This window comes from Mchenga conophoros, linkage group LG19 (assembly GCF_057382185.1).
Source record: "Mchenga conophoros isolate Kocher_MC1m ecotype Shallow Benthic linkage group LG19, M_conophoros_male_GT1.1, whole genome shotgun sequence".
Taxonomy (NCBI): Eukaryota; Metazoa; Chordata; class Actinopteri; order Cichliformes; family Cichlidae; genus Mchenga; species Mchenga conophoros.
The window spans coordinates 24,353,699-24,377,248 of NC_140544.1; the positions used below are offsets into that span (position 1 = coordinate 24,353,699).

The window sequence follows — 23,550 nt, forward strand, 5'->3', positions numbered from 1 at the left end:
AACTGCTGGATTGGTGGCCGAGGCTTTTCCTCTGTTAGTTATCTACATCACATGTGCAGACGGTTGCCAGCTCACATGTTTTTGGGTAGCGAGACATGTTTTTACGGTTGGTCTCATGCTCTCACACCGCCCAAACACATCTCAAATGAAGTCTCACAGGTCAATTTGATCAAACCCACAGACAAAGAAGCTTTTAGTTTGGGGTTTTAAAGAATAATCTGTGTTACTATTATGTTGAGGAACTGTTGAAGAACGAGCAGTTGCATTGCAGCCATCTGCAGCACAGGAGAGAGGTTTTTTTTACGATGAAGCATGTAAATCAGCTAATGTAGTACAGTAGACAGCCCTAATGAAAAACGAACCTGTAATTTGTCTACGAAGGGCTCTTTGAGATTGGACAACCCCTAAAGTTCTTCTCCTCCACACTCACTGCAATTCAAACTAAACTTTTTCTTGTAGGATTCACTTCTAATTGGTCCGCACAGATGGCACTTTATTTAATCTTGAAAACCTGAAGCAGGCCGTGTACCATTTAGAAATTCCATTTAAAACACTAACAGGACAACATGCTACATAGCCATTTAGAGGTCAGACGCAATCATGGCTATTTCCATAATCAAATGTGCCTTCCATGAATCACAACTCCTGGCCTCACTTTTCAGCTCTGATGAATCTTTTGCTTCCATCTCTGCTGCTGCAAATTACTGGAACAGTGACAAGAGATGGAGAGAAGACAAATGCAAGCAATGTGAGCGAGTGAGGGGGCAAAGAGAGGGGAGATAAGGCCTCCAGTGCTTTCAAGCATTTGGATCAATCACCGGATCACTTACCTGCTACAATGATCTACCCAAGAGCCAGCGTTACTGTGACTGGCTAACATAAAAGCCAGATTCCCACACATCAACAACAAATTGTCATTGGCGTTCCATTTATGAGCCATCAAATGCCATCATATCCACTCCAACAAAGAAGAGCTCCATCAGGTTGGATGGGTGGCCAGAATCTTTTAACAAGCTCATCCCCTATGAAAAGACCTCACTTCTTTCTAAATTCATAAAGGCCAGCTACAATTTGTCAATTTGAATATCAAAAGGGTCTAGCATGGGGTCCCTTGGCTGTTAAAGGCAGACTCCCATAGCTGCTCCCTAGCAGGTGTGTGATGATCAATTATTAAGGATCCCACTCTGGTTACTCTTAGTGGGAGGTGAAACTGGGGATCTGGGGGGTTTGTGGTGGTGGGGGAACATATTTCTGTGTTGAACCTGGATGGGAGAGAGACAGCAGAGAAGGGAGAGCGAATACTATTTACATAAAATTAACAGTTCAAAAGAATGAGTTCACACACCAATCAAACTTGTTAATTGACTGTCAATGGTGTGTCCCTGAATATACAACACAACTACATTATTCATCTTAGGCCTTGACAGGAAGACAGTCCAATTTGCATGGGTGTTCTAAACGTGATCAACAACCACAATGCCACATGCATTTTTAATAGGCCAGAGATGGGATCCTTTAATATTCATAAGGGTCAAACAATTGCATATGACATTAAACTTTCTATAACAAGGTAAGTATTTTTCAAATGCTAGCCTTAGTGATCTAAATGGCCCGCAGAGAAAAGGGAGAAAGTGCTATCTTCCAGTCTTCACAGTGAATCAATGCTATATGTCCACGTTGGTTCATTTTATTTAAATATCAAATAATATTAGCTATGTATTGCCAAAATAAGGTTGACTGAAAGTTGATTTAATATTAGTCAGTTGGTTCCGAGCTGGTTTTATTTATTTCTTCATTTACCAATGTTTGAGAATAACACGCATCATTAGTTTAAACAACCATGTTGAGACATTTTTCATTATGTAACAATAACTGAGATTTACACAGCTATAATAACAAAACATCAAACTTAAAAAAACCCTTCTTGAACGATCCGTGCTTCCAATTTACCGAACAACTGAGAAGATAAAACATTTTCCAACTAATTTGTGTTTTTGTGCTGTACTTTACTGACCTTTATTCCACGGTAAAAACAATGTGATTCTTCTAATGAACCCAATGACACATCCAAAGGTCACCAAATTCAAAGACATTTTTTCCCTCTCTGAGAGGCGCAGACAGTAGAACGTATGTAAATGTACTCAGGAAGCGCCTGGCTGTGTCCACTCCCAGTCCTTAACAGTGTCTCGTTTCAGACTGGTGTGTCTGAGGTGTTTCTAATTGCAGTTTGTGTCAAAGGGTTTCCAGAGATGACCAGACAGTGCTAGACTATATTCACATCGGTGTCGAAGCCCTCTGGGCCCCCATCCCGTTGAAGACATCTCCAAGTGTCATTAGCAGAGCCTTGGAATGGTATAGATGAACTAGGCAGGCCTGGATAAAATGACCTGGTATTGATGAACAGTCAGGCTTTTCTGCCTGGTTCCAAGGACAGAGAGGTGGAAAACTGCTCCACCACTCCTATCAGATATGCTAATGGTCACATTTCTCCCCATTGAGACCTCATGCATAATTTAACTAGGAAAATGATAATACAAAATGTGTAAAATAGGTTAGATTAATATGGTGTAACTTTTCCTTTATCCAAGGACATATAACAAAGCTAATGGGGCAATGGCAGTACTATATCAGCTACACTGTCAGTAATTAAATGCAAAATGTAACTAATATTTGGGAAATTTAATTTGTTAAAATGCTGTTGCATGTTTTTTATATAGTGAAGACTAACCACGGAGTAAGAGTAAGTAAAAGGCAACTTGTTCATTGTTGAAGCGTTACATTGCACAGGACTTATGACGATTTTTGAAAGCTGGAAAATGGAACAGAATAAAATGGTAAAATTGTATGATGTGTAAGAAGCACTAGACCACATGTAAACCCACAATACTGCGATTAAATGTTATTTGAAACCCTAAATTGATGTATAAGTTATAAAAAACACTTTTATTGGAAAATTCTTTGGTTTACTTTTAATCCCATATGGAGCATTTTTAATGTGACAAATTTTTCTTTGGTAATTTTCTTCTTTTCTTGAATACTTTAGGGTTGGCAAATAGCTCAAAATAGTTCAAAATCTGGGGATCAAAAACTGAGGTTGAAGTTTTGTTGAATGTATTTAAGTGCATATATTATTCCTGCTTGTTGGCGCAGATTTGATATGCAACAACCGTTTAATCCTTGTGTGGTGGATGGCAGTTTGTCAGGGATGTGTGCTGTGATTTCATCTCAAACTGGCTTCAAGTCAGTGGGGTTCTTTCAGCATTAGTGAATTCAAAGCAGATCACGTCTGGGAGTGGGAAATGATAAGAAATGGGCTCGTGTTGTGCCACGCCCTGAGGAAATCCTGCCTCTTCTGACACCTCATTTCGAAAATACAAACCTTTCAGGAGAACCACAACCTTTCTCCCTTCTCCCAAATCTTTCACCATGTTAGTCTTCTCATTTAAGGCTTCATGGGAAGGGGAAAAGATATTTGCCTTTTTTTTTTATTCCCTCCTCTTTTTTCCACTCTCTTTATTTTTGTCATCCTGTTTGTGTTCCAGTTTGAGCCTAACCCCTGTATGCTCAACTGTCAGACGACATCAGTGTTACTTAAACTGCGACATAAATAGCCATATAAATTGCACAAAGAAGAGGCATTTCTGAATGCGTGCTCTCAGGTCTAAAATGAAACATTTATTTTGAAAGCAATCCATAAACATATGTTGAAGACACAGTGACAATTTTAGCAAAATATGCAATATTACGCAAGTATAATGACCCAGTGTTGAAGCAATGTGTGGTCAGTCTGAGGGGCACTGGCTATTCCCCAGCCCCCCACCCTCACTAAGCTCATATGTATTTTTATTTTCTGTCTGTTATGTCTGCCCTCGACATGCCTACTCCATACACAATGAACCTTGTGGAAGAGTAACACTGCCATGCCAGCTCTAGTCAACTTAATGCTGGTCAGGAGCTGCCAGTCAGTACTATAACCAAGGTCAGAGGAGCTTGACTGCTGGATGCCAAGGGACACACACTGGAACGTCAACAGGCATAAACAAAAGACAAAACAAAAAAAGTAAATGCATCTTTCCCCGTCATAAAAAATGTAAACTTAAAAAAATAAAATAAAATATGTGTTGTGTTGTGTTTTGCTGGACACATTTATTGCTGCTAAAATGATGTTAAATTTAAGAAATACGATCAAATAAACATAACAAATACTTCAAACTGATGTAATATAATTGTGTGCTGCTTCAGACTACTGTGCCACACCAGAGTTGGGTTGAAAATGAAGAGTGATGGAGGGGCATGGGTTTTCATTGCGTTAGGCAAAATGCCCTGCTGCCTTCAACTGTCCCGACCTCACATTTTTTGACAAATTGGTTGTGAGGCTTTTACGACTGATGCACATATCGCAAAAATCATTTCTGCCAAGCTTCCTCTATGACCTGCCCGTGGGACATGACAAGCCTCTCCATGCATCGCTCTATCAAGCCGAATCTTTCCAGGACAATGCAAATTATGACAAATTCCATCATCCTGCATTATGCGCTTTCCCGCTAATCTCCCTAATTCGAGAGAATCGGGGAGGGTCTCGCTGTTTCAGCTGAGGGGCATGTTGTCTGACTGAATGATGCTGAAACTACAACCCTCATCCCCCGTTCTTTCTCCCTCCCCAGCTGCGACCACCTCGTCTCTTCTGTCTTTTCATATTTTTCTTTTCCGTGAAGCAACATTTCTTAGTCTGGCTGGTAAGAGAAGCGTCAACTTAACCTGGCCACAGAAGAATTATGTCAAAATAAAATGCTATAGCCGTTAAAGTGTAACTGTCAGGAGTAGTGAAGTTAAACAAGTCTGTGTGTGAGTGTATATGAGGTATAACCAGCACAGGACCACGGTGTGAAATGTCTATTCTGCATGACACAGGCTGAATCAATCATTCTGTGTCGCAGCAAAATGAAGCTGCTAATCGAGCGAGAAAAGTCCATACACATACACACATCCTGTCTTGTCTATCCTCTAGAAAATTAATTTTTTGCAGTGGACACAATGTGTAGCTTAGTGTGGAAAAATAAACAACAAATTAAACATTTAAAATAAGAAGACTAGCTGACAGAAATATGATAGAGAAACTGCAGCGCAGAGCAAATGAAATGTATTCCTTCTTCATCTCAACAGATGGCAGTATGACTGCATTAAAAAGGCAGCTGGCACATCAGCCATGGCGCAGATACTGTATAAAGTCCAGTCAAAGCACGGACATTCTGACCAGACAGCATCAGAGTCTCCGTGGATTTTCGTTTCATTTCTTTCTTTCTTTTTTTTGACCAAGTTAAACTATTCACAGAAACAAGCCACAAATACAACTGGTGAATTGCAGGATCGTGGATTTAAAAAACAAAACAAAAAAAGAAACAATACGAGGAAAATATATTTTTAACATTCACTTGATTCCACTTTGTATTTTTTCATTTTATCAATGAAACGCCAACATAGCCGCAACGTGACATTAATAATATAAAGAGGAACAAATCAAAATCACAAAGATGAAAAAATATTTTAGTAAAAAAGGGCACAAGGATGGATAACGTCAAATAATAAACTATCATGTATTATTCCTACAGTATGAGTATTGTATAATAATATAACACTATAGGAAAATATAAAAAAGCATGGTTCGTAAAATGCACCAAATCCTAGGTGAAAAACCTAGAAGAAAATTAACAGCTGTGTGAGTGCATCAAATTTAGCTCAATGCATTTTGGCATGCAGAAGACATTGTGCAGTCTATATTATATTAAATGAACATCTCAAATTCATCATATATTACCGATACACACAGTGCCTGACATTCTCTTTCATAACATTTCTATAGGAAAAATTAGAAGAAGAAAAAACACAATAAAAGTAAACATGCTGACACATGCCAAAAAGAGGAGGCAGTATATTATTCATCTGCAGTACTTTTACCTCAGCAAAGCATACTTTGATGACAATGGCATTTTGAAAAATGAATAACCCAGGTTTGAAGCTACTACTTACAAGAACTGCTCTATGTGAAATTTATGATAGAGTGAGGGTGTAAAATTAAAAAGATGCAATACTCATTTCTAAGCTAGTCACTTACAGCCATGTTTAATATGTTGAACTTGTGGAATAGCTGAAACACAGGCATAACAAATATAGAAATAGCGTATAATGGCAGCTGTATTAAACTCTTTCCAATATTGAATTCAATCATCAGTGAGAGTTAGATTCAATTAATGTTTCTGAGCTGACTGTTTGGCTTTAAAGACTTTGGGTAAGAATAAATTGTTGACAAGGCGGTGGGTTACAATTCCTAATGCTGTTACTTATTACTGTCTGCATGTCACCACACTAGCATGTATGCGTGTTGGTCACTGTATTGTTCTGTCTAGATTTGCCACACATGTAGATTTCACAAGAAAAGCGTCTTCCAGACCCTCCCAATCTGTGTGTTTGCATGTGCGAGTGTGTGTAGGCCCCGTCAGCTATGCCCTCTCGTCACTGCTGGGGGAAGAAACACACCCGGGCAGCTCTGAAAAGAGTGGCTAGTTACCATAGTAATGGGATGGTCATACGTCTCTCCTCTCTCAGACAGTGATGGAAGTGGACAGGACACGCTGCCATGCTTTTTATCTATGCATTTGGTATTCAGTTATTTCATTCCACAAATAAAAAGCTAAGCCATCCCACCTCTCCTTTTTCTGTATTCAAATAGATGGGTGAAATGCGAAGTAAATAGTTGGATATGGGGTAATAATTCACACATGGGACTACAAATAATTGATGTGTTTTGACTGAGTGTTTGTGATTGCAATTGTAATAGCGCGAGTGTCTTGGCAGATGTCTGCGGTGGTGGGATCTTTACATGACGCTTTTCAGATGCCTTCTTGATGTCTCTGAACCATTCACCCCTCCACTGCTCATCAGCAGTGACAAAGTGAGAAGCAAACAAGGATGCATTCACATACACACACAAACACATACAGAAATAGCAAACAGACAAACACACACACACACACACACACACACACACACACACACACACACACACACACACACACACACACACACGTACCATGTGGTTCTCTCAAATTAAAAAGCAGAGACTACTATTTATCAAGTGTAATCATATTCATACACCACAACTGATTACATTAATCTACATATCATTAAATATTCTAGTGCATTCCCTACATACAAACCCCCAAATGTTATATATATATATATATATATATATACACACACATGTATATATCCATTTTTTTTTTTAACAAATTGAAGTTTACTTATTTGTAAAACTACAAAGATGACTGACTTTTGTAGATGCTATCCACTAGAGACACAACTCAATTTCTTGGGGGAATCAAGGTCTTTGTAGCTTTAATATTTAATTGTGTGTAAAGACACACTTACACAATGTGTAAATACTTATATTAATATATTGGCATCCTTGTCTGTATATGTACATATATAAGGGGAAAAAAAGAGAGACGATAACTGTGGCAATGCTGTCCCTGCTTCCCATGGCTTGTTGACATGGACCAAGGCAGTCAGGCACCAATAATACATGAAGAGCTGTTCAAAGGCAATTAGGATCAGTTGTCATGGCTGGGCCCATTAATGAGTGGGAGTGTGGCAGGGGCCGAAGCAGAGGCACAGCGCCGGCAAATGCGATCGCATGAGAGCCGATGTATTCTGACAGATCCAGTCCTTCCCCTGTCCTCGCCTGGTACAAGCTGATACCAGCCTGTACCCACATAGTGCTGCAGCAGCAGCAGCAGCATAGGATAATGTAGCAAAGGACGTCATGCCTTCTGGAAATGACTACTGCCACGGTAGGTCAGCCTCCACACAATCACAGCAGGAGAGAAAGGGGGGACAAGGTCCAGGGAGGATAGGGCTGGAAAGAATATAATTACCCTTGCTGCTGTGTAGCGCTTCACATAAAACTGCCTCTTCATCAGATTAAAAAGGTAATCTCCTTTGACCTGTCACATATAAGTGTAGACATTTAGAGGCAAAAATGTACATTCCCCGTGCAGTAGCTCCAGCACGGTCCCTAGACGAAACTATGAACCATATTTCAAAGCGGATATATTCCTCAGGATTATATTTGGGGAGGCAAAGGAAGTCCTGTTTCTGTAATATAGGAGAGATTATGTGTATATGTTGTCTGTATGCAAGTAAATATATGACAACATTTGTTAGGTGTACATTTACTGTTGGTTTGAGATGATGCGTGTACGCTCGGGTGTTTATTTTGCTTGCCTTTGCATACATACATATATATATATATGTGTGTATATATATATATATATATATATATATATATATATATATATATATTTGCATCTTGCTGAGTTTAGCATGACTGCTGTGTACCTATCCTGTCAATCATGAGTGTATTACATTGAGTCAGCTGTGACTTTTTTTAATGACCAAACCAGTTTACCTTGTCACTCAGACAGAGCCTATCGCAAAGAGCACACAGGTGTGTGTGTGTCTGTGTGTGTCCTTGTAAGACTCGGCCTCAGGGCATACAGCCGACATGCCACTGTGGTAAGGTCTTACCGGGTTTGATCATTGTGTTTTGTGTGTGTCCAATTCAAGTGCAGACAGTTGACCCTGGTGTTAGGGTAGGATAACTAAAGCCTACATAGACAGACTTGGGTGATGCATAGAGACAGGGACTGAATCAATGATTGTTTGGGAAACGCTCTGAGGTGAAGCTTAACTGTCAGTTAAAACCTTTGAGAATAGAAAGACAAAGGTTCAATTCATTGCACATAATTCAGGAAAGGAAACAAGCAGCCTATTCTCCCTGTGCTTATTCTCAGTGAAATAAAAAGATAAAAAACAAACAAATCTGTGTTAACATCCTCTTCTGCAACTTAGGAGCAAGTAACTACATGCGCTAAAGAACACCGCAGCTTCAACTAGCCTTCAATCTCACGACTGCTGAAACCACTGAGCCTTCAAGACCTCATTTTTCATCGACTCAATTACTCGACAACTGTTCCCCTCCTGGCCCAACCCATTTCCCCCCTCGCCGGTTCATCTTCCCTCCTCCTTAGTTGGAAGTGATCATTTGTTCTTTTATTAAAGTTGATAACATCCCTTGCATTGTCTGAGCATTCAAGCTGGAGAGCCGCCCCTACTGTTCTAGCCTCCAGCGTTTTCATATTATTGGTGCATTATTTCACGCATGCCCTCCTCTTTTATCAAGCGCTTTTGAAGTAATGTTAATAGACTAGAAAATTGAGACATTTATGAAGTATGGGCCATGTTTATGAAAAAATCCATAAAGTATGACAGGGGAGAGGTGAGATAAAAGCAAGGTTTTAATAGATTATGGCAAACAGGGGAGAAGCGTCAGATGCTGACAGGCACCTCCTCCGAGATCCCTCATTTTTTATGGGATTAATTTTGTTGTATTAGAAATGAAGTTAAATGTCCTAATTAATCTGTTCGTGCTGCATGAATACCTCCCTGAACGCAGATGCGTGCACACACACTGGTTTTTGGCTAATTACTCTTCTGTGGTAATTGAGGTAGATGTAGTCTCTGGATGTAGGCTGAGGAAGTTTCGGTAGGTGGGGGCATATTTGATGTGGTAGGGGCCTGCTGAATTTTGCATGCCGGCTCCTTTACACGAGTGAAAAATTCAGAGTGACACCCATAAAACGTACCCACATTTTTACCGTTTGCCAGTCTTTATTTACTTATTTGTGTACATCTACTGTTAATTTTCTGTTGAAGCTGCAAAGAACATATACACATATTTTTGTTTATTGTGTGTCAGCAGTTTCAGCTGCTTACCGTGAAACCACAAAGTCTATTTTCAGTTGTGTTTGGAGACATTTGTCACATTTCATTCAGAGTTCTTTCATATTGTGTTTCCTCTCCATCTACAATGTCAATTATGTTAAACAGACTTAAAGCAATGTTTGTTATTTAACTTGTATTCAATGTAATTAAACTGAAGCTTTAAACAAGCAGAGCAATTTTCTCTTTTGTCCAGCACGGGTGGCCCAGTCTGACTTTGACTCAGCCTGACCTCTCAGCTCTTCATCAAAAGGGCCAAACAAAGTTCAGCTCTTTGTTTTTAGACATTCATGCTCCTGTAAGAAGATTATTCAAATTCTACCGCCTGCCTCAACACACTCCTCCCTTTGATACTAATTGGCAGCGTCAGATACACTTCCCTCCTGATGCCTCACGGTCCACTTTGACAATTCTCAAAATCCAATGCAAATCCTATCGTGGGCTTGTGCATGACAATCTTCTACAATATTGACTGTCACTCACAATTAGGGGAATGAGGCAAGGGGTTAGTGCTCACCAGCAACCTGAGGCTAGCGCAGTCAACTCCCCAAACGTACCTCGCCGAATCTGATCAGTGAGAATAATGTCCCAGCAAATATCCCAGGGGTGAGCCACTTACCTTAACTGGAAAGAGGAGATGTTTAACAACCATCCAGCTGATAGTTTGTCTGTTCAGACATGGTTTGGGTATCGTACGTGCCGCAGTAAATGTTGCTCAGAAGTGAATGTGACTGAACGGCCAGCATTAATTTAAACAGATCTTGCAAGTAAGAGACCCCTGTTGCTAACTCTGACTTTAGTGAATGATGGACCAATTTGATCCATCTGGCAACTAATAAGCGTAATCTATTATTATTAGTAATGCATTTCTGTGTAAAACATGGAACATAGCCAACTAAAAACAGACTTGTGCTCCTTCCCCCGCCTCCTGCTTCTTTTATGTCACTCCAAAAGAATTGCCTAAAAGCTTTCATAAAAGCATTCCATTACTCGTCTTTCATTGTAATGAGAAAATTTGTTTTGATATTTTCCAACTGAGAAACATTCTTTGTCTTAATGAATTGATTGCTGTAGTAAAAGACTGAAATTTCTTATATCTTAATTAGATGATGTAAATTGCGTCTAAAACAAATGACAGCTAAATTTTCATTAGATCCCTGACAAACAAGACAGCAAAACAAAACAATTAAAGAGAAGAACTTTGATACAGCTACGCTCACTAATAACACGATAAGATTACTCTACAGTTCATATCACAGTGAATTCAACCTGTAAACACATGTCTGTCAGGTATGAAACAACATGAAACATTATTAAAAAAAAGGGCATAAATTTAATTAGTGTTTTTTTTTCTTTATGGCTTGCGGCTTTAACCTAAACTGATGCCATATTATATATCAACATACAATACACCAACAGGCCCTCAAGAGGCCCCCAGCTTTGACATTATAAAGGTTAACTAATTCTTTAAATCAAGTCACATCTAAATCTGTCAGCTTACCAGGCCAAGCCGGCGTTCAGTCAGCCTGCCATTTCAGAAAGCTGAAGCAGAGAGACATGACAAGCTGAGCAGACAGATGAATAGACGAATAGAATTTGAAGGTCCAGCATCCATCAAATGCCAATCTATAATGCCATTCCCTATACCTCCACCAGTACCAAGCCTCAATGTGGAGACCTACTGTAATTAAGTCCTGCAGGGGCAGAGCGTTCTGTCAGCAGCCATGTGCTGTCTTTCAAACCAGTGGACATTTGTCAAAAGAATAAACTGATCCCAGTACAGCTGGACATTGATTAGTTTAGAGCCCTGACTGACTACCCTAGATTCACATGGTTAGCATTACTATATATGTATATTATATATACATATATATACTATATATATTTACTATAATTGTTAAAGAAAGGTAACAGAAACCTTTTTTATTTTTCCAGTTGTTTCCATTTTTTCCCCCTCAACTCATTATCTTAAAAATAGCTGAGCTTCACATAGCTGACTGGATTCTCTGGTCATGATTATGATCTAATATTCTGATATCCATTCCCCCCAACTTCCAATCCCTTTGTATTGTTAAATCCCTCTTTTATTCACTAATTCATTTCCGTGGAATGGAATGTATGAGAAGGTTTCTCCACAAGAGCTCTTTGGTCGCTGTTCTCGCCCTGTCCCTGTTGCCAACACTCACCAAGAATAAAAGTGTCATTAAGATGGCATCACCATGGTGCTGGTGAGAGGAGGGGTGGGACTGCATGCTTGCTCACAGCAAGGGGGTAATTGTATCAATATGTAAAACTCCCTATCTGTACTGAAGAGACGTTAATACATTTTTGATCAAATTAAGCCATTGTAGCGTGGAGGAGGAGTAGACACATTGAGAGACCACGCAGGGGTCGTACGAAGCTCCGTGCACAGCTCTGAACAAACTCTTCTCATTGTTTTCTCAAATTGCTTTGGATATGAACGATCATTAGAGGAATGAAAGATTAGATTGCTTTCCAGAGGCAACATCGCATGCACACAGCTGACATCAATTTCATGTCTCGATGAGACTCCATTGAGGAAATCAAACACTGCTGGCATGTTAAAAGCAAACCTGACTCTGTAGGTTGCATCTCAGGACTCCAAACTAAACTTCGGTGACACACTGGAGAGATTTGCCATCAAGCTCTGAATGAATGGCTAATCCACACATGTTCTCACTCATAGACGGATTTGGCTGCAACATCAAGGACGGTGTGGAGGAGATGGACACTATCCTTGTTGACAGTACCTTGACAAGTGTAATCCTATATAATACACACTGGGTAAACACAACACCAAGCCAACCGTGCAACCACAGCCCACACTTCCTTTTCTCTCCCTTTGAATTCTAGATTCTTTCTGGGTTTGAAACAATATGAAAGAAGTTTGAGTTTTAACTTTACAAACAAGTGCAAAAATGAATATGCACTCCCCACTATGAAAGAGATACATATTTACATGTATACACAACACAAGTCATACAGAACAATCACATGCATACGCACATGTGCATCTCTATATAAACAAAAGACAAAAGAGACGGACAAGCACAATTTTAATTGCCTTTCAAGAGCGCACAATTACAAAGCATACGAATCACCAGGAAGGTTTGTCAATCATCAGATTAATCCTTGATTATCCTTCTTTAATCTAATGCTTACTTTTCTACAGTAATGTTTCCTATTTTTTGCTTGGTCCAAGCCAAAAACTTACTTTATCATTTGGAAACCAATAATTTCTGTGAATAACAGGGCTGAAATGTAAATACTTATTAATAAGTAAATAGAAGAAATAGTTTCCCTTTTGGGGATATTTTTCTAGACTTACTCTGAGGGCCTGGCTGTAGGGTCCGATATTGGCTGGGGCCCAGTGGGACAGACTCTGGACGTGCAGAGCTTCTTTCTGATTGAAGCAGCCCTCTGCCAGGGGCTCGGTCCAGTCATGGAGGAGACAGTCCATCTGCAGCAGCTGGCCAGCAGGTAGAGGCACCTGGACACACACCCTACACAAAAACAAGAAGAAAACTGGATGATTGCTGTACTAAAAATAAATAAAATAAACACAGAATAAGAATGAGCTGTAAATGCAGGTTTGAGCAGCGTAAATATTGAAGATGTTTTACACTTACCTGGCTGGAGGGTTGATGTCAAAGTGTTTCTTATAGACTGCATTGAGTTCAACAAAATCTTCCATGTTTTTTACGTACAGGTGAACCAGAACAATGTCCTTCATCTTCCAGCCCCTGCTGTCCAACTCCCCTATAGACAGTAAATACATTGGAAGTGATAATAATATATTATAAATAAATTACACTAGCCTAACATTATTACTGCTTGGTTAAAATATGCATTTTTACAAAAGGCTTTTGTGTGCAATATACAATAAAACAACAGTACAGTACAGTCCAAATAAAATCCAAATGCAAAGGTCTGTGGCAAATGAAAGTGTCTCGCTAAGCACCATTACAGTGAGGTCATTAAGTTTCTGGACAGAATGAAAATGAGATTTTTTATTTTATTTTATGGATATTTTTTAATGTTGTCTTATTACACCACCACAGTGAATTCTACAGCAAATGATAAATATGTTTCAGAGGTTTACCAAAACTTTTTCATTAACTGTTTGGGAATTTCAGCCATTTTTACACATAATCCATTATAGAAAGTATTTACATGATTGACTGACAAGCAGTTTCATGGTCATATGAGACCTGTTCTCTCCTTATTTCATGACAAATTAAGCCGATAAGAGATGTTGTGTTGATCAAATATTGAACATTTGGTATCTTTTTACTGGGATACTTAATATGAGGTCCAAAGAGATATCAACGCATGTGAAGCAGGTCATGATTAGGCTGAAAAACAAAAATAAACCTACAAGAAATACGATTTTTCTTTGCAAGAGCTCAGTCCCACTAGAGTAAAAATAGGACAATAGAAAACCACTTTTGGTCACCAGTTCACCTGGTGGGAGACAACCTGTCTCAGTCTAACTCAGACTGACTGCAATCATTCTCAAACAGATTGGCAAAGGTTAAAGTCAGTCTGCGCTGATGAGTTCTGCTCCATCAAATGATGAAACACACAAACATGAGTTACTAAGGTTTGTGGCTGGTAGTTTACTGCAAATTGCACTAAATTTAACACATTATTTTGCCACTGATATGTATGCGATAATTGCTGATAGGAGTGCTCATTTATTTGTAATCAGTGGGAGAGATGTTATCAGAACAAGTGTATAATTGGCACTTGTGGATGGCTCAAAGCTCTGAGTGCAACTTTGGCACTGTCTGTCCGGCTGATGTTTACTCAGTCCTCACTCTGTTTCAAGTTGCCTCCCTGTATATTCCTACTCTAAGATAATAATAGGAGTTTACTGAAAGAGAGCAGAGCTGAACATAACTTAATGGTGCAACTTAACTTTAATATTTAATATGAAGTAAGTGTCAAAAGGCAACAGCCGAAAATTGCTTCAGTTTAAAGAATTAAAAAACTACAGTAGATTCCTAAGAAAACAGTGCGCTTTGATGATGGCTTTCCTGCAGCATGTCACTTTTTTATTTCTTTCTTTTTCTAAACACATCACAGGGCTTACAGGGAGTGAAGCATATATTTACTGAAATAAACAGCAGACTTTCAGACTTTGAGAGTTAATAAATATGTAAAAATGACTGGACTCTGTAACATGTTTATGGCATCATGAACCACAAGTTCTAACTGTCAACGAAGGAGTGAACGATGTTTAGGTTTGGGTTGATCTTATCACTCAGGAGTTTGGCTTCTCCTTTCTACTGGCCCATTTCTTCAGAAACACAATCATACCAAAGCTTTCTCACTGTAGGATCTGAGATAGCAGCCCCAGTGCACAGCTCCCACTCAGTTTCACACAGAGCGGAAAAACCTGGAGGGATCTGGGACAATAACAATATTTTCATTTACACGTGGAAACCTTGGTTTCCGACAGTATCTAATATCTCATATTTAAATGGAAAAATATGGAGAAAAACACAGAGAAAAAATCTTGCGCTCCACCTGACTGTCAGCCCTCAGGACGGCACACAGTACACAGCAATTTGTAACACAAGAATTAACCCTTACAAACCGTGTCTTGTTTGCTTGTTTATAAATGCATAAATTATAAATGTTACCCATCTGACCCAGTGAATGACCAAGATTGGGTGGGTGGCATGCCGTGTGCCACATTATTGCAAAAAGATTGCATATAATTTCCATCTTGACCCTGTTGAAAACTGATAGGAGACTGCTTTATCGCCATTTTATCCCAGTTTTGTTGTTGTCTTGACATAATAGAGCTGGTCTCCATTATTTCAAAGGCATTGACTGCACATGGTCGCCACCTGGTCTCCAACAACTGTTTTCCTAATTGTCACAAACTAGTCAGCAAGACTGGAAATTTCCTTTCAGACAATAAATAATAAACATGTCAGCCATATGAATGAGCCCCCTAAACCATGTTACATAAAAAACACAACAACCTTACTAATTTGAACCTAGTGATAAATGTGTCACTTTCAACACAGCACAACCCTGAACTGCATCCACTAGTGTTAATGGACAGGTTTGAACAAGATTCGCATTTTCAGCTATATTTACCAAAAGCCTGAGATTTTTTTGTTTTACTTTTCTGAATCAATTCGGCATAAAGCTACACCTACTGCATACTTACTCAATATTCATGTCATTTTAATTCTGTCACTTTAGTATTTAAAAGGTGGATAGATTAGAAATGTTTTCTGACATTGAAATCTATTGCTTTAAAGTGGTAATGGTGGACCTCTTCTGTAAAGTGCAGTCTAGCACAGTATGCACACACGATGTAGGCTTTGGATGCAAACGCAGGCACAAGGGCTCAAAGCAAAGCCTTTCTCGCTACAATCATTTGAAAGAGCTTCAAGTTTGTTTTTCCTTTGCCGACACTAGCGTCTCAGACTACTTCGCCCTCATACAAAGAGGTTGTTCATTAAATATTAACTTGTTTAATATTGTCTCTGCACTGTGAAGGCTGTTCAGCCAAGCACCACGATAAACATTAAATATGCTTTTCATCTTTCGCTCCTCTTTCCCCATCAAAAAAAGAGAAGGAGAAAAAAAGACTGTGATACACTGTAAAAGCCTACACTTTCAAACTTCTGCAGGGAAAAAAAAAAAGATAACCCACCCAACACGCCTGCACACTGCGTGTGTGTAAAAAGCTTTAGTTTTCGTTAATTTGCAATGCTTGTCCTTGCTTGGTGGCCAGCATGCGATCCTGTTCTTGTCATGGACAGAGTCTTTGACGCATGCTTTGCCTGCTGCCTTGACGAGCACTTCTAAGTAAGAATGACTTGTCAAACTCTGCTACTTCTCCTGGTGTGTGTTTAGCTAACCCAGCGAGGAGAAAGAAAGACACTCAGGGGACAAAATTCTCTCCATGTGTTTCTTTTCATTGTTTTTTTTCTTTCATTTTTTTGTTTTGGTGGGTGGGTGTGGAGGGTGGGTGTAAAGTGAGCAGTTTGCGATTTCAGGGAGGCAAAAAAGAATTTTCTAGCAGACCCTTGTGATTTTCCAGAGAGCTCAACACTTTTAATACTTTCCCTTACTTTGCAGCTGGATGAAAGCTACCGATGTCTGGCCCTGGATCCCAGAGTCTTGGCTCTGCAGGCCATTGATGCCACAGATCCACTGATAACCTCCGGAACTTCTTAAAGAGCAAGATGGAGAGACGTCTGCATGAAGAGATACGAGATGAAGAGAAAATGTTAGTTTACTTTTTAAAGTATTTTTTCTCTGTTCATAACTTTGAGAAACCCCAAAATGAGAGATCAATCTGTTTGTTTATTCATTTATAACTATTTAAATATTGCTTAAGAGACAAACTGTGCATAAACGGTTTATGTCAGAGGAATTATTAAGTCAGAGACTGCCACAAAATGACAGGTCTTGTCAAACAATCATTCAGAAATACTAGCATTAAGATGCTGGCCACATGACACAGATTCAGCCCGCTTACACCACACAAAGATATCATCTGGCACACCAAGACATAAATATAGACTCATGCATGCATATCAGTGCATGCGATTCTCCCAATAAATGAATCTCACCGTGGCCCCACTGACAACTAAGGTCACAGTTTGATGAAAATTCGTGCTGGTTGTCTTCAGCTTGATCAGCATATTCCACCTCCTCAGTCATCTTGTCAATGGCATTTTGGCAAGGACAACTACCATGGGGCAAAGCTCTCGCCACCACATCCTGCAATAAAGCACCACAGGGAATAAATCAGGCCAAATGCCCAGCAAAGAGCAAGGAGCCTTCTGCAAAGACAGACAAAACGCTGTATAATTAGCCAATCTTTTCAAATACCCCACCAAGTGGGCTGTGTGTGTCAGTCTTTCATGACAAGGACCCAGACACGCATAACTTCAAGGTGAATGAATATGAAACAACATGCTAACATATTCGCGGTTCGGGCGAATAGGGAGTGGTGTTTTCTGATACTGTAGATTCAATCACGCTGGCTGTCAGTCAAAACTCATGACTGGATGGGTGAGACATGTTCTGGATTTCATCTGTTTACTTATACTTTCCCTCTGCACTCTGCTACTCCTTTAAATAACAAATCATTACCATTCTCTAAGGCATACATATTACCTGCCAAATCCTGCTGGGGCGTCACATATTTAAATACATATTTCATATCTTCACAACGCCCCCCTCACCATGCCCAACACTCATTCACCCCCTCATCGGCTGTCAACCGCATTAGGCAATATGATAATCAAATTAATTATACTTCAGCCCCTCTCTCCTGGCCAGCATGAAAAATAGCTTGACTAGCATTAACGGAGGGCAAATGATGGTGGTCCATCCCCACCCCCTGAGCTTGGTGCGGTTTCCTCTAGTGCTGGTGTCACCGCAGATCTGTCACCCTGACGAGAAAAGCTTCAGAAGGCTGAACCAGGGCAGGTTCTCCCCTGGTTGCCCCCGCCCCCTCCGCTCCCACTCGTGCAGGCCCTGGTTCTCCGTGCTCTTCCCCCAGCAACCTAGGGGGGGCTAGAGGGGCTCTGAGAGGCTGTGAATGTATCTGTGTGTTGGGGGTTGGAGTGTGGGGAGTTAAAAATTATATAGCTGTAGGGAGTGAGGCTGCAGGGTCACAGAAGATGTGGGACAGGGGTATGTTTTCTGTCCATAACAGTCCCATCCCCCCATCCAGCATCAAGATATACTTACATACATATATAAATACAAACACAAACGCACTCTATTGCACATAAAAACCCACAATGAAACTCACATAGAAATCACATGCTCCACCCTGGAGACATGTTAATCCCACAGTGCAACTTTGAGCTCACAGCACCGTTACACAAGGAGCATTTGCTTTCAGCAGGAACACCAATAAGCCAATAGGTTTCTTATTGAACTACACAACCTAAAATAGCATAATTAAAAAGTAAACATAAATGAAGGCAATGTCTCGATCAGAACTTTCTGGGAATTATTTAAGGATTCTAAAGTTGTCCGCTCTTGCAGACAAAGTAAAATGTTTGCAAATCTTCAAGCCTGTGAGGCCCTCCGCAGCTTCTAATTTACCAAAAGCCAATTTCTACTCCCCCCCACCCCCATCCACAACCCTTGCTTATGTCCGCTTAGCCAGCTACCTGAATGCAAAGTGCCTTAATGTGAGCAGACATGTTTATTAAGCTGGGCCTAGTTTCAGGCTGCAGTGAATATTGCAGACGTCAAAGTAGGCCATGTGGGGCTAGAGGAGAGAGAGAGTGAGGGATGAAGGGAAAGACCGAGAGCAAAAGTTTGTAAGAGAGAGAGCGCCGGAGCAAGAGAGAGGCCCTCTGGAGGTCGATCTGAACCCTGCCCTGCAGTGCTGTGTTTCTCCTCAACAAAGTTATCAGACACCAAAGGGTTTTGTTCTTGTATTTGTTTTGCCCTGAGAGCAGTTTTAAAGCAATCAATCCCGAAGCGACTCAAACTTTTGCTTGTAAAATTATCGATTCGGCATTGAACGCCATTGATCTCATTTGCGAAACAAGTTATAACTCATGGAAGTTTGACTCACGGTGTCTTTGCTCTCCGTGTGCATTTTAGTGAAGCGCAGGTAGCCAACCGGTGCAAAGGCATCTGCTGAGTGGATCACCGTCTCCGCCCCATCACTGCACAAACGCACAATGAACGTCCATATATATTTGGGGAAAGAACACACATGCTGCAAAAGTGTCAGACACAGTTTATAATGCTTTACTCACATAACGATCTTCTTTTTGAAGAGAGGACAATCAAGGGTGAAGGTTTCATATTCACCTCCTTCCCCACATATATGGACTCCATACTTCTGGGAGAGCTACTCAGGGAGAGAAAAACTTTCAGTTTATAATTTTTTAATCTCAATTCAATCCCAAATTTTCAATAGAACACTGGATTTTAAAATGTATAAATTGCTGAATGAAAAAATATATTTATATTAAATCATAAATCATATTTTATATATATATATATATATATATATATATATATATATATATATATATATATATATATATATATATATTTATGTATATATATATATATATATATATATATATATATATATATATATATATATATATATATATATATATAAATCATCAAGACAATACATCATTTTAACTACATGATTTCATATTGTTTCATAGCCAACTTTGAAATGAACGTCAGGTAATGTCCTGGAGATAAGAGGCTGAAAGTGTGGTGGAGTATCTGCCATCCAATTACCTGTTTCAAGTAGGGCTCCATGTCAGCCAGAGGTTTTCCTAAGTGCTTCTCTGGATCCAGGCCTGGCACACATGTGGGAAGAGACACATATGAATGTACACAAAGCAATACACAAAGACAGAAATACAAACACAAACACCATTGCAAACAGACAGAGAACGAGAGAGAGAGCGCGGTCGGATCAGCAACACAACACAGTGATTGAAGATGACAGGCAGGGAGGTTTACGGGCAGTCGCACAAACACACATGTAAACCTGCGCCCTGGATCTATTTGTTTGACTTTGCAAGTAGTGTACACAGATCTCTCCGGGTAAGGGCAACAGTTTTCAGTTGCTGGCCACAGACCCCCCCCTCCCCCCCAATCCTTCGCCCACAACCCCCCACCCCAACAAGTTCCCTTTGAGAACATAAACTCTGGAAAGAGATCTTGTTTATTTGGCTTTCCCCTCCCCTTCCCCTGAAATGGTGCATGGAAGTGACTCACAGGAATGGGAGCGAAAAGAAGAAAGGGAAGAGAAGGGTGGTGGAGAGTTTTGTATGCATATCCAGTGGTGCCACGCTTTTAAAATACAGGCTGACTGGCCCTCAGTCCCCAGACACAAAAACAAGTAAATCCAACTAGCAGCCCGCTTCCCCTTTTGATAACATATCCAAATCCAGACCTGAGCTTAAATGAAAGATTAGTGCGTTGATAGCTCTAATTTAGGAACACTCTACATATTAGTAGGAATAAAAGGCTGAAAACAGCGAGGAGTTTACTCAGCTTGTTGAGAATTGCAGGGTTTTACTACTTTGTGACACTGAGTCCTGATTTTGTGCTCTACAGGCTCTTTCCTGAGGGCACTAAGCAGAACTCCATCTCACCCTGTCACTCCTTTCACAAAGAAAGTGCAGCCAATGATTTCCTGCTGCACATTCTTTGCTGTTCCAACAAAACACAAAGCTTTGAGTACCAGGTGCTCTCTACAAAGAATAGAACAATAAAAACATAACAGGACACGAATGTAAAATGCTATATTTTAAGAAAGCCAAGTCATGCTTGCATCTTTAGAGCAAAACACCTGACTGTTTTACAGAAATACGATGACCGCTAGTGAAGTCTCTCCTTATTCTTCATCATTTTTCTTTGCCCTTTCTGTGGTTGCCTATTAACCGATCGACATAATCATTATCAAATAACTGATGAGTAACATGACAACGATGTCATCGCCATAAAAAAAAGCTGCTGACCCAAATTATTTCTCTCAAAATCTAATATAGCTCCACTACTCCTAGACATCAGGTGATCCTGTTCATTGGCATGTTCATGTGTTTAATTAAAGGAACTAAGTTAATCGAAATGTGAGAATCTCTCTTCTCTCATGGCCTGACAGCCTCAAAGGTTAACGTGTCATCAACGGGCCCCCATGGGGAGCAATGGATGGGAGACGTGAGGGAAGGCAGAGGTGATGTGAAGGAAGGACGTCGCATCCCATCCCAGTTCATCTTAATCCCAGCTGTGTCTCTCCTCCGGGCCCCGGTGGTCCGGCACTACAGGGAGAGATGGAGGGCCACAACAGTGGGAGGGACGGAGGGCCATAACAGTGAGAAGGCGGGAGGGAAGGAGGGTGGAGAAAGTGTGGAGAGAGAATGAGCAGACCCTTATTCTCTTCCCAGGGGATCTGTGGTCTTAATTAGTGTGAGAATATCTAATCTCAACATCCTCTCATCTTAACCCTGCCACAAAGGTAATAAGGAGAGATGAAAAAAAAGCATTAAAATTCAATCCAATTTAAATATCCTCTTTAATTAGTCATGCCTTTTAACAAATTTTAATAATTGGCTCCAAATTGCTGAGGGGATGCCGCATTTTTTAATACGTTCATTAACCTCCTCACTCTTAAATAATATATCATACATGATTTGATATTTACAAGGAAAGAAGAGGATGACGGAAACCAGGAAGACAGGAGTGAGTGATAAAACGATACAAAGACGACACTAATGCGGAGGCATTTCTCCCAAGACCACTTAGCACTTGTATGAGTGTTCTCTTAATTGACGTTTCTGACTGACTTAAGGTTACTCAAACCAACTGGAAATGAGAGTAGATGCAGTGAGCTTGTACTTGGAACATACATTCTTTGCAAAGTGTTTGAGTAGCCGCCAGTGTGAGCCTTTAGCAATCTAACATCACTCATTTACATGATCTTCACATCTCTGTCTCCTCTGAACCTGTTTTACAACTTGACCTAAACCCAATTACCTAACCTCATTATGCCACATTAAACCCAAATAAGCCCACCAGAAGCTGCCATTAGTCTGTCGCCAGAGACAGCAAGATCGCACTTTGTAGAGAGAGGAGCTTTCCTAAGAGAGACTGAGAGGAATAGCTCTCCTTTAAAAGGGCTTTTTACCTCGTATTATCCTATAAAACTCCAATTAAATTCAGTGAACTTTAAAACCAGGGAGTCCAGTAATGAGGGAGAGCATTTCTTTTCAAGAACAGTGCCGACATTTAGGGTTTGAAATTAAGGAGGAAGAAAAAGTTTACCAGGAAACCGAGAGTCATTTATACAATTATGTTTTTATACCGAGGTTTAAAAAATAGTCTTTAAAAACAATCTAAAAATATAAAAACACATATAAAACACTAAAACTGCAAGCTGTAGGAGAAGTTAACCGATAAATAATAATAAAAAATGTTTTAAAGCATAGACGTGTTCTCGAAAAAATAAATCCATCTGATCTCTACAGAAAATCTTAGAAGTCACTGAATGAAATTATTTCTTTTAATGTTGTACTAATTCCTTTAAACGATCGCGATTGGGTTTTCCCATCTCGAAAAGGTTGATTCATGTAAACCCACAGCAGTGAGTTACCTATTTAATTGAAAGTGACTGTGATTTTGCTTACTGAGCCTAATGCCAAATTAAAAACTGGGAGATTCTAGATACTGTCTGAGCTGAGCTGAGCTGAGCTGAGCGCAGTATCGCAGGCATCCGCAGGTTGTCTTAAGATCTGGCAGCTGACAGCTCAGCTTTAATCCTTGCCTTCAGAGAGAAAAGGCAGAGAAAATTGGATTCATGATGTGTAACATTTTAGCCTTTAAATGGATGAAATAAGCATCTCCTCCCTAGTAGGTGAGCTGCACCAGCCTTTAAACAATGCACTCAAAGACCCCCGCCAAAACAATAGCTGTTCACTATCACCTAATCTTCGCAAGACAGACAGAGGAATACAAAACAGAGAGGAAGAAAGGAGAAGAGGGAAGTAGCACGGTACAAAGGATGATAAGATTAAGGTTATATGTGAAATTTGTCAAGCTCTTATCTGAAATTCAGTGTCTGTTAGCAAAATAATGGGCAGCATGAACCGCGTAGCAATCACATCAAGATGAAATCTTTCCAGTCCAACAAATGATAGAGAAGAAACTGGGGAC

General features: G+C 40.0%; 1 protein-coding gene across 1 annotated transcript in view; it reads right to left on the bottom strand.

Annotated features, from left to right (window-relative positions):
• Positions 1-23,550, bottom strand: part of dph6 (diphthamine biosynthesis 6) — a 56,462-nt gene that overhangs the window by 12,875 nt on the left and 20,037 nt on the right. Inside the window, exons 6-12 of the mRNA XM_085257458.1 lie at positions 20,128-20,189; positions 19,623-19,717; positions 19,436-19,529; positions 17,463-17,613; positions 16,959-17,084; positions 13,488-13,617; positions 13,187-13,361 (exon numbers count right to left, since the gene is read on the bottom strand). Of these exons, the coding sequence (XP_085113584.1) occupies positions 13,187-13,361; positions 13,488-13,617; positions 16,959-17,084; positions 17,463-17,613; positions 19,436-19,529; positions 19,623-19,717; positions 20,128-20,189 (833 nt within the window). The remainder of the gene's footprint in view (positions 1-13,186; positions 13,362-13,487; positions 13,618-16,958; positions 17,085-17,462; positions 17,614-19,435; positions 19,530-19,622; positions 19,718-20,127; positions 20,190-23,550) is intronic.